This window comes from Sus scrofa, chromosome 5 (assembly GCF_054392235.1).
Source record: "Sus scrofa isolate SSC_HxYL_T2T_F1_AM1 chromosome 5, Sscrofa_HxYL_maternal_Yorkshire_Landrace_v2.0, whole genome shotgun sequence".
Lineage (NCBI taxonomy): Eukaryota > Metazoa > Chordata > Mammalia > Artiodactyla > Suidae > Sus > Sus scrofa.
Genome location: NC_139387.1, coordinates 48,672,607 through 48,685,733, shown reverse-complemented (window position 1 = coordinate 48,685,733; position 13,127 = coordinate 48,672,607). Strand labels below are relative to the sequence as shown.

The 13,127-nt window shown below is 41.6% G+C and overlaps 1 protein-coding gene across 2 annotated transcripts in view; it reads left to right on the top strand.

Moving 5' to 3' along the window:
- Positions 1 to 5,518: 5,518 nt before the first annotated feature.
- The window catches only part of FGD4 (FYVE, RhoGEF and PH domain containing 4), a 200,761-nt gene continuing 193,152 nt past the window's right edge, over positions 5,519 to 13,127 (top strand). For both annotated transcript variants that reach the window (XM_084956368.1, XM_021092066.2), the window contains exon 1: positions 5,519 to 5,972. Coding sequence is in view for 1 of the 2 variants with exons in the window: in XM_021092066.2 (XP_020947725.1) it covers positions 5,696 to 5,972 (277 nt within the window). In the remaining variant the exon portion in view is untranslated. The remainder of the gene's footprint in view (positions 5,973 to 13,127) is intronic.

The following is a 13,127-nucleotide window of genomic DNA, read 5'->3' as shown; positions in this document are numbered from 1 at the left end:
TGGAAGTTCCTGGGCTAGGGGTTGAATCAGAGCTACAACTGCCAGTCTATGCCACAGCCACAGTAACACCAGATCTGAGCCACATCTGTGACCTAACCACAGCTTGCAGCAGTGCCAGATCCTTAACCCACTGATCGAGGCCAGGGATCAAACATATCCTCACAGACACTATGTCAGGTTCTTAATCTGCTGAGCTCCAACCAGAACTCTCCAAAACTATATTAAAATAGAAAAAACATGATGCATGTAGCAGAAAGATATGAAGAACTGTCCATAGGGATAAAGAAAGTTTTTTTTTTTTAACTTTCTATAGGTTTCTGATTTAAGTAAATTTCTCAAATAGTTCATTTAGTCATCCATGCATTCATTCAGTCTTGGAGGTGATATATCCTGAGATGAAACATTTCAGTATGGACCAGTATTTTTTGATCTAATGGGCTAAAAAAAAAAGGATGTGGACAGATAAGGTGATTGCTAAAATGCAAACCTGATGACATCACTCCTTGCTTGAAACTCTGTCATTCAGAATAAAATCCTAAATCTTTACCATGATGTACATGGTCCTTCATGATCTCGATCCTATTTTCTCTCCAGGTTCATTTCTCTCTTCCCACACCCCATAAGTGCAGCTTTGTCCTCTGTCTCTCCTTCCTCCCCACCCCTTTCCACCTTCTCCCTTGTATGTCTTATTCCTTACACTAGGCCATCTACCAGGCCAAATCCTCACTTTCAGGTCTCTCTTGTTTTGTTTGTTTGTTTGTTTGGCCACCCCCATGGCATGTGGAAGTTCCTGGGTCAGGGATTAAACCTGGGCCACAGCAGTGACTGAAGCCATAGTAGTGACAATGCCAGATCCTTAACCTGATGCACCACAAGGGAACTCCTTGGGTCCCCCTTCACTGATTTCCTCTAGGAAACTTCTGATAAGCTAGGTTCAAGTTGAGTGCCTCTCGCCTAATCTCATAGAACCATTGTCTCTATGATGCCACAGACCGTGTTCTTTAGAAAACAACTGCTTTCTTTCCGGCTTCCAAATGATTTTTTAAAAATATTGACTGATCACTTTCTTTTAGGAAGCAGTAGTTGTCAATTTAAGTACAAGGCCAAACTTGTATCATGACAATTTCAGGTAACACCTCAAATTTGTGCAAATCTTCTAGGGTGTGTGTGTGTGTGTTTGTGTGTGTGTGTATTCCCTTACAAAGATCCTTAATATATGCAATACTTGGTCAAAATATAGACACAGAAATTGAACTAATATGTTATAAATTATTCACTTATATATGTGTGTATATATATATATATATATATATATAAAACAATTGAAATCTCAACTTGTACCAACTCAAAATATCATGCTGTTTATTAAGTTCCTGTTAAAATGATGTGTCATCCTCTTCAATTAGGTCTTCATGAAATAATCTTCTCCATTGTGAACAATAACAAAAAACAAAGTGCATCATTTTCCAACCAGTTATGCAAGGATTAAGTCACATAACTGTACCCTGAGGTGAATTCAGGAAGAAAAAACAGGATGAGGCACTCTGTGCTTTGGATAAACAGCCCCTTAGATAGTTAGATATATATCTCAGGAAAAATTTAAATTACCCAGAGTCTCCCATCTTCCCATAGAAAAGCCCTAAAATAATTAACTTGAGATATCTGTTCTTTGTGATTAGTAGTAATCTTTTTTTTTTTTTTTTTTTTTTTTTTTTTTTTTTTTTTTTTTTTTTTTTTTTTTTTTTTTGTATTTTTTGTCTTTTTGTCTTTTTGTTGTTGTTGTTGTTGTTGTTGTTGTTGTTGCTATTTCTTGGGCCGCTCCCGCGGCATATGGAGGTTCCCAGGCTAGGGGTTGAATCGGAGCTGTAGCCACCGGCCTACGCCAGAGCCACAGCAACGCAGGATCCGAGCCGCGTCTGCAACCTACACCACAGCTCACGGCAACGCCGGATCGTTAACCCACTGAGCAAGGGCAGGGATCAAACCCGCGACCTCACGGTTCCTAGTCGGATTCGTTAACCACTGCGCCACGACGGGAACTCCATTAGTAGTAATCTTATACCAAGATGTATGTTGGACTACATATACTTCCTAGGCAAAATATTAGTATATATATCCTGGCTCTTCCTTTACCTCCTCAAAGCAGTTTACTCAGAGCTACTGAGAGGCTGTTTTCCAGGCTATGGACCCTGAATAAAACTTAAAACTCACGTCTCTCATGTTGTGAGTTTTTCTTTAAGTTGACAGTTGGTCAGCCCCTAATGCTACTACATAAAATCAGCATAATTCATAACTTTTAGTGGCCTTTATTACTTTAATGATATTTCTATAAATTCCTCCCCAGTGATAGCATCGAAATAAATAACTAATAAATGTATCATTCATTTCCTGAGGAAATTTTATTATTATTAAAGTGAGAGACTTTTTTCTTTCTCTAGTGGGATTAAAATGAGTGAATCTGCTGCAAAGTGTTGATTTCTCTTAAATTCTAATTTTGGAAGTGATATTCTATCAGTAGTTGGAGCAGTTTTTTGAGTCATAATTTTTCTCCTGAGTATTCTTTTTTGGTTTTATCTTATTTATTAGGGACTAGATTAACCTGAGACTGGTTATGCTATTAAAACTAAATTGAGGAGTTCCCGTGTGGCGCAGCGGAAAAGACTCTGACTAGTACCTTGAGGTTACTGGTTTGATCCCTGGCCTCACTCAGTGGGTTAAGGATCCGGTGTTGCCATGAGCTGTGGTGTAGGCTGCAGACGTGGTTCGGATCTGGTGTTGCTGTGGCTATGACGTAGGCTGGCAGCCGTAGCTCCGATTTGACCCCTAGCCTGGGAACCTCCATATGCCTCAGGTGTGGCCCTAAAAAGCAAAAAAAAAATAAATTAAATAAATAAATAAATAAATAAAACTAAATTGAATGTTTCACTTTACTTAGAAATAAAAGATATATGTATATAATTTTTGCTACATTGAAAAATATAAAGATAAAATATAGGGAACAGGAATTAGTCTATAATCTTCCTGTGCATTTTTTAGTCTGATCTTGCATGTTAATTCACAGGAAAGGGGTGATTCTGAACTGCCAGCTCTACCATGGTCTAGGGCTCAGGTTCTTTCAATGGCCCCTCCCTCTGAATTCTAGCTGGCACTTGGAGAAGAGAAGTAGAATTTCACAGCCAGGGTGCAGAAGCCAGGCCTGGAAGTGACATATATTACTTCTGCCCACAAAACTTTGAAGAACTCAGTTACATGGCTCCATCTAACTGCAAGAGAAGGTTTAAATCAGTTTCCTTTTGTGCCTAAGGAAAATGATACATGATTTGGTCAGCATTCAACATTGTCTCAGTCATAGAGACATGGCATAAAAGTGCCTGTGTATTGCATGCTTCTTTGTATTTCAGGACCCAGCACAGTTCTCATTCAACACGTGTTAATGAATTACTACTGTTTTCTATAAGCTATATAAGCAAATAAAATACTATATAAAGGAATACCTTCTGTGGTGCAACAGAATGGGCAGCATCTTGGTAGCTGTGTCTGCGACCTACACCACAGCTCACGGCAACGCTGGATCCTTAACCCGCTGAGCGAGGCCAGGGATTGAACCTGAAACCTCATGGTTCGTAGTCGGATTTGCTAACCACTGAGCCATGAGGGGAACTCCCCATATTTCTTTTTAAAATTTTTTTGGCCACACCAGTGGCATGTGAAAGTTCCTGGGTCAGGGATCGAACCGGTGCCACAGCAGTGAAAATGTTTAAACTGTTGAGCCACCAGAGAATTCCAACAGTAGCTTTTTATTGAACCAAATACACTATGTTAAAAATCTGTGTATTTAAATTTTAAATAATAAATTGTAGTTAACATGCATATGGAGGTAAAACTACTTTCATTATTAATTTACATTTGAAATTACTTGTTGAAATCATTTCTGATAATATCTAGCACAGTAGATAATACCACAACTGCAGAGAAAAGAGAAACAATAATTAGGTACAATGCAGTAATACAGGGATAATAAATCTGAAGTGAGGAAAAGCTTCTTTTAACAAGGTCTGAATGGAGGTATTAAAAAAGTAGGGGTGCATAGTTCCTTCTCCTAAGGGGTATATATATTGGAGAAACAGCTAAGGAGACTTAGAAAGTTGAACTGCCTCTTAAAAGGTTTCTGGAGGAGGACTGGGTTATGGGACACACTTCAGGAAGCTGGACAAGACGTTTACCTGGGTGAAGGTCAGCCCATCTAAATAAATGTGAGGTGGCCTCTAATGTGGGGGTAATAGCTGGAGAACTTTCTGATCGCGCTGGGATACTTGGAATGCTGCTCTTTCCACACCTATCTCTGTGGTTTAGGAACACTTTTCATTATTAGAGAGTGTAGTTAATTTTAAAATGTAGGAAAGCAAACCAATTTCTTCTCTTCCCTTCCCTTCCCCCTCTTTTCTCCCCACCCGCCCCCAACAAGCCCTGAGGCATGTGGAAGTTCCTGGGCCAGGGGACAATATCCAACAGCAGAGATGCGAGCCACAGCAGTGACAAGGCCTGACCCTTAACCCTCTGAGCCACTAGAGAACTCCAAAAAAAAAAAAAAAAAACCAAAAAAAACAAAAAAACAAAAAAAACAACTTAAAATGTAGTTTCTTTGACTTGATATTTAGCTTATGTTTTAAAAACATGACGCAACAAATGACAAGGACTCTAAAGTGCATTACTAATACAGTTCTGAAAGTGTTCGCGATGATGAAGGGTCTGATGCTTTTACCGAAACCTGTGGATGGTTAGCTCCAATTTTCTCTTGTACTTCCAAGCACCTCTTCATCATTCTCTGGCTGGATGCTCCTGGGAAATTTTTTTTGGTTCAGTAGATAAGTACAGGCTTTGGGGCAGAGCCTTGGGCAACAGTCTAGCTTTACAGCGCTCTGTGACCCTCTGTAGGTTCCGCACTTTGGTTTTCTTATCTGAAATACTTATCTCACTGGGTAGCTCTACGACATAAATAAGATCATTATCAAGGGCTCAGCAGCCACTTGAGACACACGTGTGACCCTCGCCGTGTGGGTCTGCGAGAATTGCAGGACCTGTAAGGAGTCCAGAGTAGCTGTGATTATCTCTTCTTTCTTTCCGAGTCCAGCCAAAGTCCCCCAAGTAAGCGCGGCTGATCCTGGGCGCACCCCAGGTGTGCGCTCGCAGGTGAGGGCCTTTGCGGCACCCATCAGCTGGTGGGCAAGCCTGGGCGAGCGGAGCGGAGGAGATCCGGAGGCAGGGAGGGGGAGTGGAGGGAGGGAGAGGGGGCAGGGAAGGACGGGGCGGAGCTGCCCGGACGCTCCCGGTGGCACTGCGAGTCCTGGGCCGCTGCCCGGGCCGGACGAGGAGGCGGTAGCGGCGTCCACTGGCACAACTCTGGGCGCTCTCCACCACCCGCCCTCGGGGGCCGGCCGACGATTGGTCCAGAGAGCAGGGGGTGGAGGCAGCCGGGCCGGCCGCTGCAGTGGCGGCGTCAGGTGAGAGCGCTAGCCGCAGAGACCCGGGCGTGGCGGCTGCCGCACAGGGAGTCGGAGCCAAACTCTCCTCGCGGCCCTGGGCTTCCCGAGAAGGAAGGGATAAGGAAGCTCTTGCCAAGGAGACGACGAAGCAGGGCGGCGCCGGCGCGGAGCAGCCCCGAAGTCGCCCCTGTGGAGTGGCGCCACGCCTTGGCATGCAGGCGACGCCCCCCGGGGTCCGGTCGCCCCTCGGCAGTCCGCTGAGTTCGCGCTCGCGGCCCGACTTGGGCGTGGGAGGGCGCCGAGTCGTAAGCGAGCGCGGCCAGATGAGCGGCGAGGGCGACTACAACTTCAGGCGGGTGGCGATCCGGCGAAAGTCAAACCTCTCCTACCTGCCTCTCGGGACCCCCCGGCCCTGGAGTCGGCCCTCGTCGCACTTGGGATGGGCCGAGACGGCCACCTTCAGGGGCCAGGCCCCCGCAGACTCTCCAGGTAAATGTCTCTGGAGGTGAGGGGTGAGCGGGGCGTCGTCGCAGGTGAGGGACTGCCGAGCGCCCGGCAGGCATTCAGGCGGTCCAACCCATGATCTCTTTTGTCCCTTCCCCCAAAGGTCCTTGGGCGGCAGCGCGCTGGGGGCTGAACTTACCTGTCCTGGAGGTCACTTACCAGGGAATTCCGGAAGCGAAGGATAACTCATTTTAAAAGTTTGGTTAGGAATTAATAAGGCCCATTTTCTAGGTACTGAAGTTCGTTTTTTTTCCGCTAAGTTGCTTTCGGCAGACCTCGTGAAGGACTAGCACAGTGAATGCAGGAAGCGGGTGCTGGTTCTGGTCAGGCACCCTGGCTGTAGACTGACCTTGGACCATGTATCTTGAGGGCTCCGTTTTTCCCTTTGGAAAAAGACTGTTGAGTGTGAAAAGCTGCAAGTCTCTCTTAAGAAAACATATTCCTACTATCAAGAAATAGGATTTTTATTGCTGTTTTTGTATTGATAAATTAAGCTATCAGTAATTTGGTGTTTTGAGTTCTGAATTCTTATCAAATCCTTGTCTTAGAAAAAAATCCTCAAAATGATCTGTTCAAGCCCACACCTTCACCTTTGCTCTTTAAAGGCATTCGGTTCTCCCCAGGCAGGCTTGAAGCTATGTAGAACACATTAGGGTTTTTTTTCTTAATTTGCAAGACTTCTTCAAATCTCCCCCCACTTTTTGTGCTCTTATTGTGCTACAACCATCGATGGCTTGTATGCAGACCAGTTATGAGATAAAAATCTTATTTGAGCAGCAGAAATAAAGGTGCTTTTATTCACTTAATTCTCATTTTGTTCATATGAAACAAAGCTCTTATAATGGTTTAAATGTGGAGTACTGAAGCTTAAAAATTTTCCGTGTCCTTGTCCTGAAGCTGTAGCAGTCAAAGGGCAGGAAAACATGGTGGATATGTTACAAATTTATAACCGCATTAGATAAAGGGCCGAAAAAGTGATGTGAGAAAATACATAAACAAGTAACTGAATTACAGTGCTTTAGGTCTCAGTTTCCTCATCTTCAAAATGAAGACTGGTGAAATAATCTCTGAAGTCTCTTCCAGGTTTAGTGTGATTCACTCCAAAATGAGTAGAAGAGTGTTTTCTTCCTTTTTAAGTGAAAATGTGTTACTTTGTTTTGAAGTTACTTATTTATGAGTTTTTAAATTGAGCCAGTTCCTTAAATCATCAGCAGTTTTCAGTTTGAGGGTAAAGGGATCCAAGTTCTTTGCATTATCACTGCTTAAAATCACATGCTTAGTTTCAAACTCTTTGAGTAGATGAGCAGAAGATGAATTGCCCTCCTAGAAGTAGGAGTGAGCAGTCTGTAAATCATTTCTGCAAGGCAACTGTACTTATAGAAGATGGTCCTTTTTTCTTTCTTTCCTATTCTATTTTTTTCTTCAGAGAAAATCCAGAATATATATATATATATATATATATATATATATATATATATATATATATATATATTTAATGAAATGGAGAACCTAGCAATAACTTTTCTACATCTCTTACGTCGTCTCAATATTGTTTACAACTGGCTGCTATTATTTTCAGGGTTGAAAAGTATCTTCTTAGGTATGATTGTAGTATCTGTCTGTAGTGTCTGTTGGAAAAATGATCTAATGTTAATACAGATGGTCTGAAACTACTGAGTGACCATACATCATTCAATTTGGTGTGGTCAAAACATTTAGAAATTGCTTCCTTCTGGAGTTCCCTTCATGGCTCAGCAGAAATGAATCTGACTAGTGTCCATGAAGACACAGGTTCGATCCCTGGCCTCGCTCCATGGGTTAAGGATCTGGCATTGCCATGAGCTGTGGTGTAGTTTGCAGACACGGCTTGGAGCTGTGGCTGTGGTGCAGACCAGCAGCTACAGCTCTGATTTGACCCCTAGCTGGGAACCTCCATATGCCATGGGTGTGGCCCTAAAGAGACAAAAAAAAAAAAAAAAAAAAAAAAAAATTGCTTCCTTCTTTGAATCTAATCTGTCTTCCCCCTGTTAAGTTTCATCCAACTGTTTATCATTGTCTAAGTAGGCTCCTTCCAAGAAGTGCTAATTTGCTCTGTAGTACCTAGAAAAGTGTATATGAAAACTGTGAGATTTAGATCCATTACATATATAGTGAATGTTACTCATAATTGACATCCTACTTTCCCTCTTGAAGAAGGAACAAAAACTAAGAGGTCAAGAACCTAGAGAATTCAGTTTACTGGCATTGTGTTATATTCTATGATTGCGAAAACCATTATTTTTAGAGTTCTCTGCTTTTTCACCAAAAAACAATAAAGGAAAGAAAGTCTACCAGCTGCATCCTCCATATATATCTGAATGTGAGTGTCCCCATCTCGGTGAGGTAATTAAGACATAGGCTTTGGGGTCATATAGCATTCAAGTCCTTCTTATACCACCAGTTGTACGACTTGAGCAAGTCCCTTAATTTCTCAGCTTCTTCATCTGGACAATGGAGATGACAGTACTTTATAAGATTGTGGATAAAATAAGGTTATATAGATAAATGTCTATAATATAGACATCTTTATAAATTTTATAAGGATAAAGTAAGATTATATAGATAAATATCTGGCAGAAAATGAGCATGCTGGTGAGAATCATAACAAGGAGGAGTTCCTGCTGTGGTGTAGCAGGTTAATGACCCGGCTTGTCTCTGTGGAGGCGCTGGCTGGATCCTTGCCTTGCATAGTGGATTAAGGATGTGGAGTTGCCACTGCTGTAGTTGCAGCTTTGGCCCGGGAGTTTCCATATGCTGTGGGGACAGCAGCAAAAGAAAAAAAGAATCATAATAAAGAGTCATTATCCATCTCTGTGTCCCAAAAAGTCTGGCATTAGGACTGGCACATAAGAGACACTGTAAATACTTGTTGGATGAATGAAAAATCCTTCTCCTGTGATGTTCATAATAGCTACTATTTATTGAGTGCATTTTCTATACTAAAAACTATGCTTTGGGATACACACAGGAGCGTATATGTGTATGAATTTATTTCACAACAATTTTAATAGGTAGATAGTATTATGCTCATTTTCCAGCTAAAGAAATTGAGGCACAGAAAGTTACTAACTCGCCTAGAATCATAAGCTGGTACTTATTTAGCTAGATTCAAATTTAAGTGTGCCTGGCATCAAAGGCATTGCTCTTACCACTCAGCACATAAAGCACACATAATTCCACTCGGGTAAAAACATACTGAAAGGAATGTTTTATACACATACATAGTACAATTTTTAATTTTTCTTATTTTGCGCTTTTATCCAGCTTTTTGAGTGCCTTTCCCTTTTTACTTTTCCATGGTTCAAATATCTGAAACCCTTGGAAATGGGGGAGAGTTTGTGTATTGAATATTTTTTCTGCTGTCATTCAAGGTAACTTATTTCCTCAGTTATTCCTTAGTGTTATGGTAATCCTAAAAGGCTTCAATAAGAAGATGCCTTTCTGTACAAAATGTTTGTTTTTAACCCAAGACCATTTTGATTAGCCAAGCCTTTCTCTGATGTGAAGAATGTGTAAATTTGAGTTCAGGCTTGCTAAAGGAACATCAGCATTGATATCATCATTAATTTTCTCACTTAGGCTTGGTGTAGATCTGCAGACGTTCTCAACAGTTGACATGGATGGAAGGCAGATTTTTTCTAGGCTGTCCTTTTATCCAGCATTTATCTCTTTCAATGTGGGTCCCAGATTCAGTTCTTTCCCATTTCACAAGCTCAAGTCCCAGATCTCCCCTTCTGCCACAGTTCCTGGGCTCAAGCTTCCCCAATTTGAGTTTAGATTTATTTTTCTTTTTTTCTCTTGTCCTTGAGAACCTCTTTTTTTTTTTTTTTTTTTTCAACTTATGATCTCAGCAATCATTTATTCAGCAGCCGGGTGTTTTGTGGTGAAGGACTTTTCATACTGTTTGAAGTGCAGACTTTATTTTAAATTTTTTTTCCTTTTTACAGCTTCACCTGCCGTGTATGGAATTTCCCAGGCTAAAGGTCAAATCAAAGCTGCTGCTGCAAGCCAACACCACAGCCACGGTAACGGGTGATCAGAGCCACATCTGTGACCATCTTGCGGCAACCCCACATCCTTCACCCACTAAGGATCAAACCCACATCCTCATGGAGACAATTTTGGGTCCATAACTTGCTGAGCCACAACAGGAACTACCTGAGCAGTTTTTTTTTTTTTTTTATTACTTAATGAATTTTATTACATTTATAGGTGTACAGCAATCATCATAACCAAATTTTACAGCATGTCCCCTGAGCAGTTTTTTGAGTACTAATTTGACCTTTGTTGGGGAAGGAGGGATGAAGATTTGGGTTATAGCAATAAGACTAATTACTGTTTCTTAAATGCTGGTATGGGTTTTATTTGTTCTTATGACAGCCCTGCAAGATAGATGGTATTCTTTTAGAGAAAAGAAAAAAATCAAGTTCAAGTCCTCTACAACCAGCCTAGGTTTCAGAGGCAGGATTTGAACAGGGTCTCTCTGGCTTCAGTATTCACATGCTTATAATGGGAGCTCTTAAGTTTTCCCAGGGCTTTTGAAGCAATGTGCAATACAGTTACTATGTGTCATATGTTACAGCTAATGTCATTTGCAACATAAATGAATACATATTATATTTAAAACAATGATCTAAATGAGTAATTTATTTAAGGATTTATAATAAAATGATGATGTTAATATCATTAGTGATTCTTAGAAACTGATTAATTTTGTGTGTGTGTGTGTTTTATTTTTTAGGGCTGCACCCCCAGCTTATGGAGGTTCCCAGGCTAGGGGTCCAATCAGAGCTACAGCTGCTGGCCTATGCCAGAGCCACAGCAACACCAGATCCGAGCCGCGTCTGCGACCTACACCACAGCTCATGGTAACGCCAGATCTTTAACCTAATGACCGAGGCCAGTGATTGAACCCGCAACTTCATAGTTCCTACTCAGATTTGTTTCCCCTCTGCCACAACACGGGAACTCCTCAGTATTGTTATCTTTGTTATGGTGATCTGTGAACAGTGGTCTTTGATGTTACAGTTGTTAACTCTTTTGGGGCACCACAGACTAAGCTGATAAAAGATGGTGAACTGAATTGATGAATGTGTGTGTTCTGATTGCTCCACCCTCTGGCCATTCCCATCTCTGTCCCTCTCCTTAGGCCTCCCTATTCCCTGACACACAACAGTATTGATGTTAGGCCAGTTAATAACCTTCCAATGGCCTCTAAGTATTCAAGTGAAAGGAAGAGTAGCCTGCCTCTCACTTTAAATCAAAAGCTAGCAATAATTAAGCTGAGTGAGGAAGGCATGTTGAAAACCAAGACAGACTGAAACCCAGGCCCTTGTGCCAAACAGCTAGCCAAGTTGTGAATGCAAAGGAAAATTAAAAGTGCTACTCCAATGAATGCACGAATGGTAAGAAAGCAAAACAATCTTATTGCTGATAAGAAAAAGTTGTAGTGGTCTGGATAGATGATCAAACCAGCCACAGCATTCCATTAACTGAAAGCCTAATCCAGAGCAAGACCATAACTCTCTGTAATTCCATAGAGGCTGAGAGAGGTAAGGAAGCTTCAGAAGAAAAGCTGAAAGCTAGCAGAGGTTGGTTCATGAAGTTGAAGGAAAGAAACTGTCTCTGTAACATAAAAGCGCAAGGTGAAATAGCAAGTGCTGACTGCTGCAGCAACTTATCCAGACAATCTAGCTCAGATAATTACTGAAGGTGGCTACACTAAAGGACAGATTTTCAATGTAAATGAAACAGACTTTTTTTGGAAGAAGATGCCATTTAAGGCTTTAATAGCTAGAGAAAAAAAGTCAATTCAAAGCTTTAAAAGATGGGCTGATTCTCTTCTTAGGGGCTAATGCAGCTGGTGACGTTATTTTATTTTGTCTTTTTAGGGCCATACCCAGGGCTTATGGAGGTTCTCAGGCTAGGGGTCAAATTGGAGCTATAGCTGCTGGCCTGAGCTCACGGCAATGCTGGATCCTTAACCCACTGAGCGAGGCCAGGGATCGAACCTGCGTCCTCATGGTTACTACTCAGATTCATTTCTGCTGAGCCATGAAGGGAGCTCCCAGCTGGTGACTTTAAATTGAAGCCATTGCTTATTTACTGTTCTGAAAGTCATAGGGCCCTTTAGAATTATCTAAATCTACTGTCTGTGCTCTATAAATGGAACAACAAAGCCTGGAAGGCAGCATATCTGTTTATAACATGGCATACTGAATATTTTAAGTCCTAGTACTCAGAAAAGAAGAAATCACTGCTCATTGAGAGTGCATCTTGTCACTCAAGATCAGATTAATGTTGTTTACACGCCTAATAACATCCATTGGGAAGCCCATAGATCAAGGAGTTATTTCAACTTTCAAGTCTTATTATTTAAGAAATAAATTTCGTATGGCTATAGCTGCTATAGATTGTGATTTCTCTGATGGATCTGGGCTAAGTCAATTGAAAACCTTCTGGAAAGAATTGGTCATTCTAAATGCCATTAAGAGCATTCGTGATTCATGAGAAGAGGTCAAAATATCAAAATTCACAGGAGTTTGCAAGGTGATTTCAGCCCTCATGGATAACTTTGAGGAGTTCAAGACTTCAGTGAAAATAACAGGAGAGGTAGAATTAGAAATTGAGCCTGGAGATATGACTGAATTGCTGCAATCTCATGGTAAAACTTGAATGGATAAGGAGTTGCTTTTTGTGGATGAGTAAAGAAAGTAGTTTCTTGAGCTGGAATCTATTCCCAGCGAAGATCCTGTGAAGATTGTTGAAATGACAACAAAGAGTTAGAATATTACATAAACTGAGTTGATAAAGCAGTGGCGGGATTTGAGATTGACTCCTGTGGTCTTTTGTTTTGTTTTGTTTTTCTTTTTAGGGCTGCATCTGTGACATATGGAGGTTCCCAGGCTAGGGGTCAAATTGGAGCTACAGCTGCCAACCTATGTCACAGCCACAGCAACACCAGATCCAAGTTGCGTCTGCAACCTACACCACAACTCATGGCAATGCCGGATCGTTAACCCACTGACTTGAAGCCAGGGATCGAACCCGCATCCTCATGGTCCCTAGTTGGATTCATTCCACTGCACCACAGTGGGAACT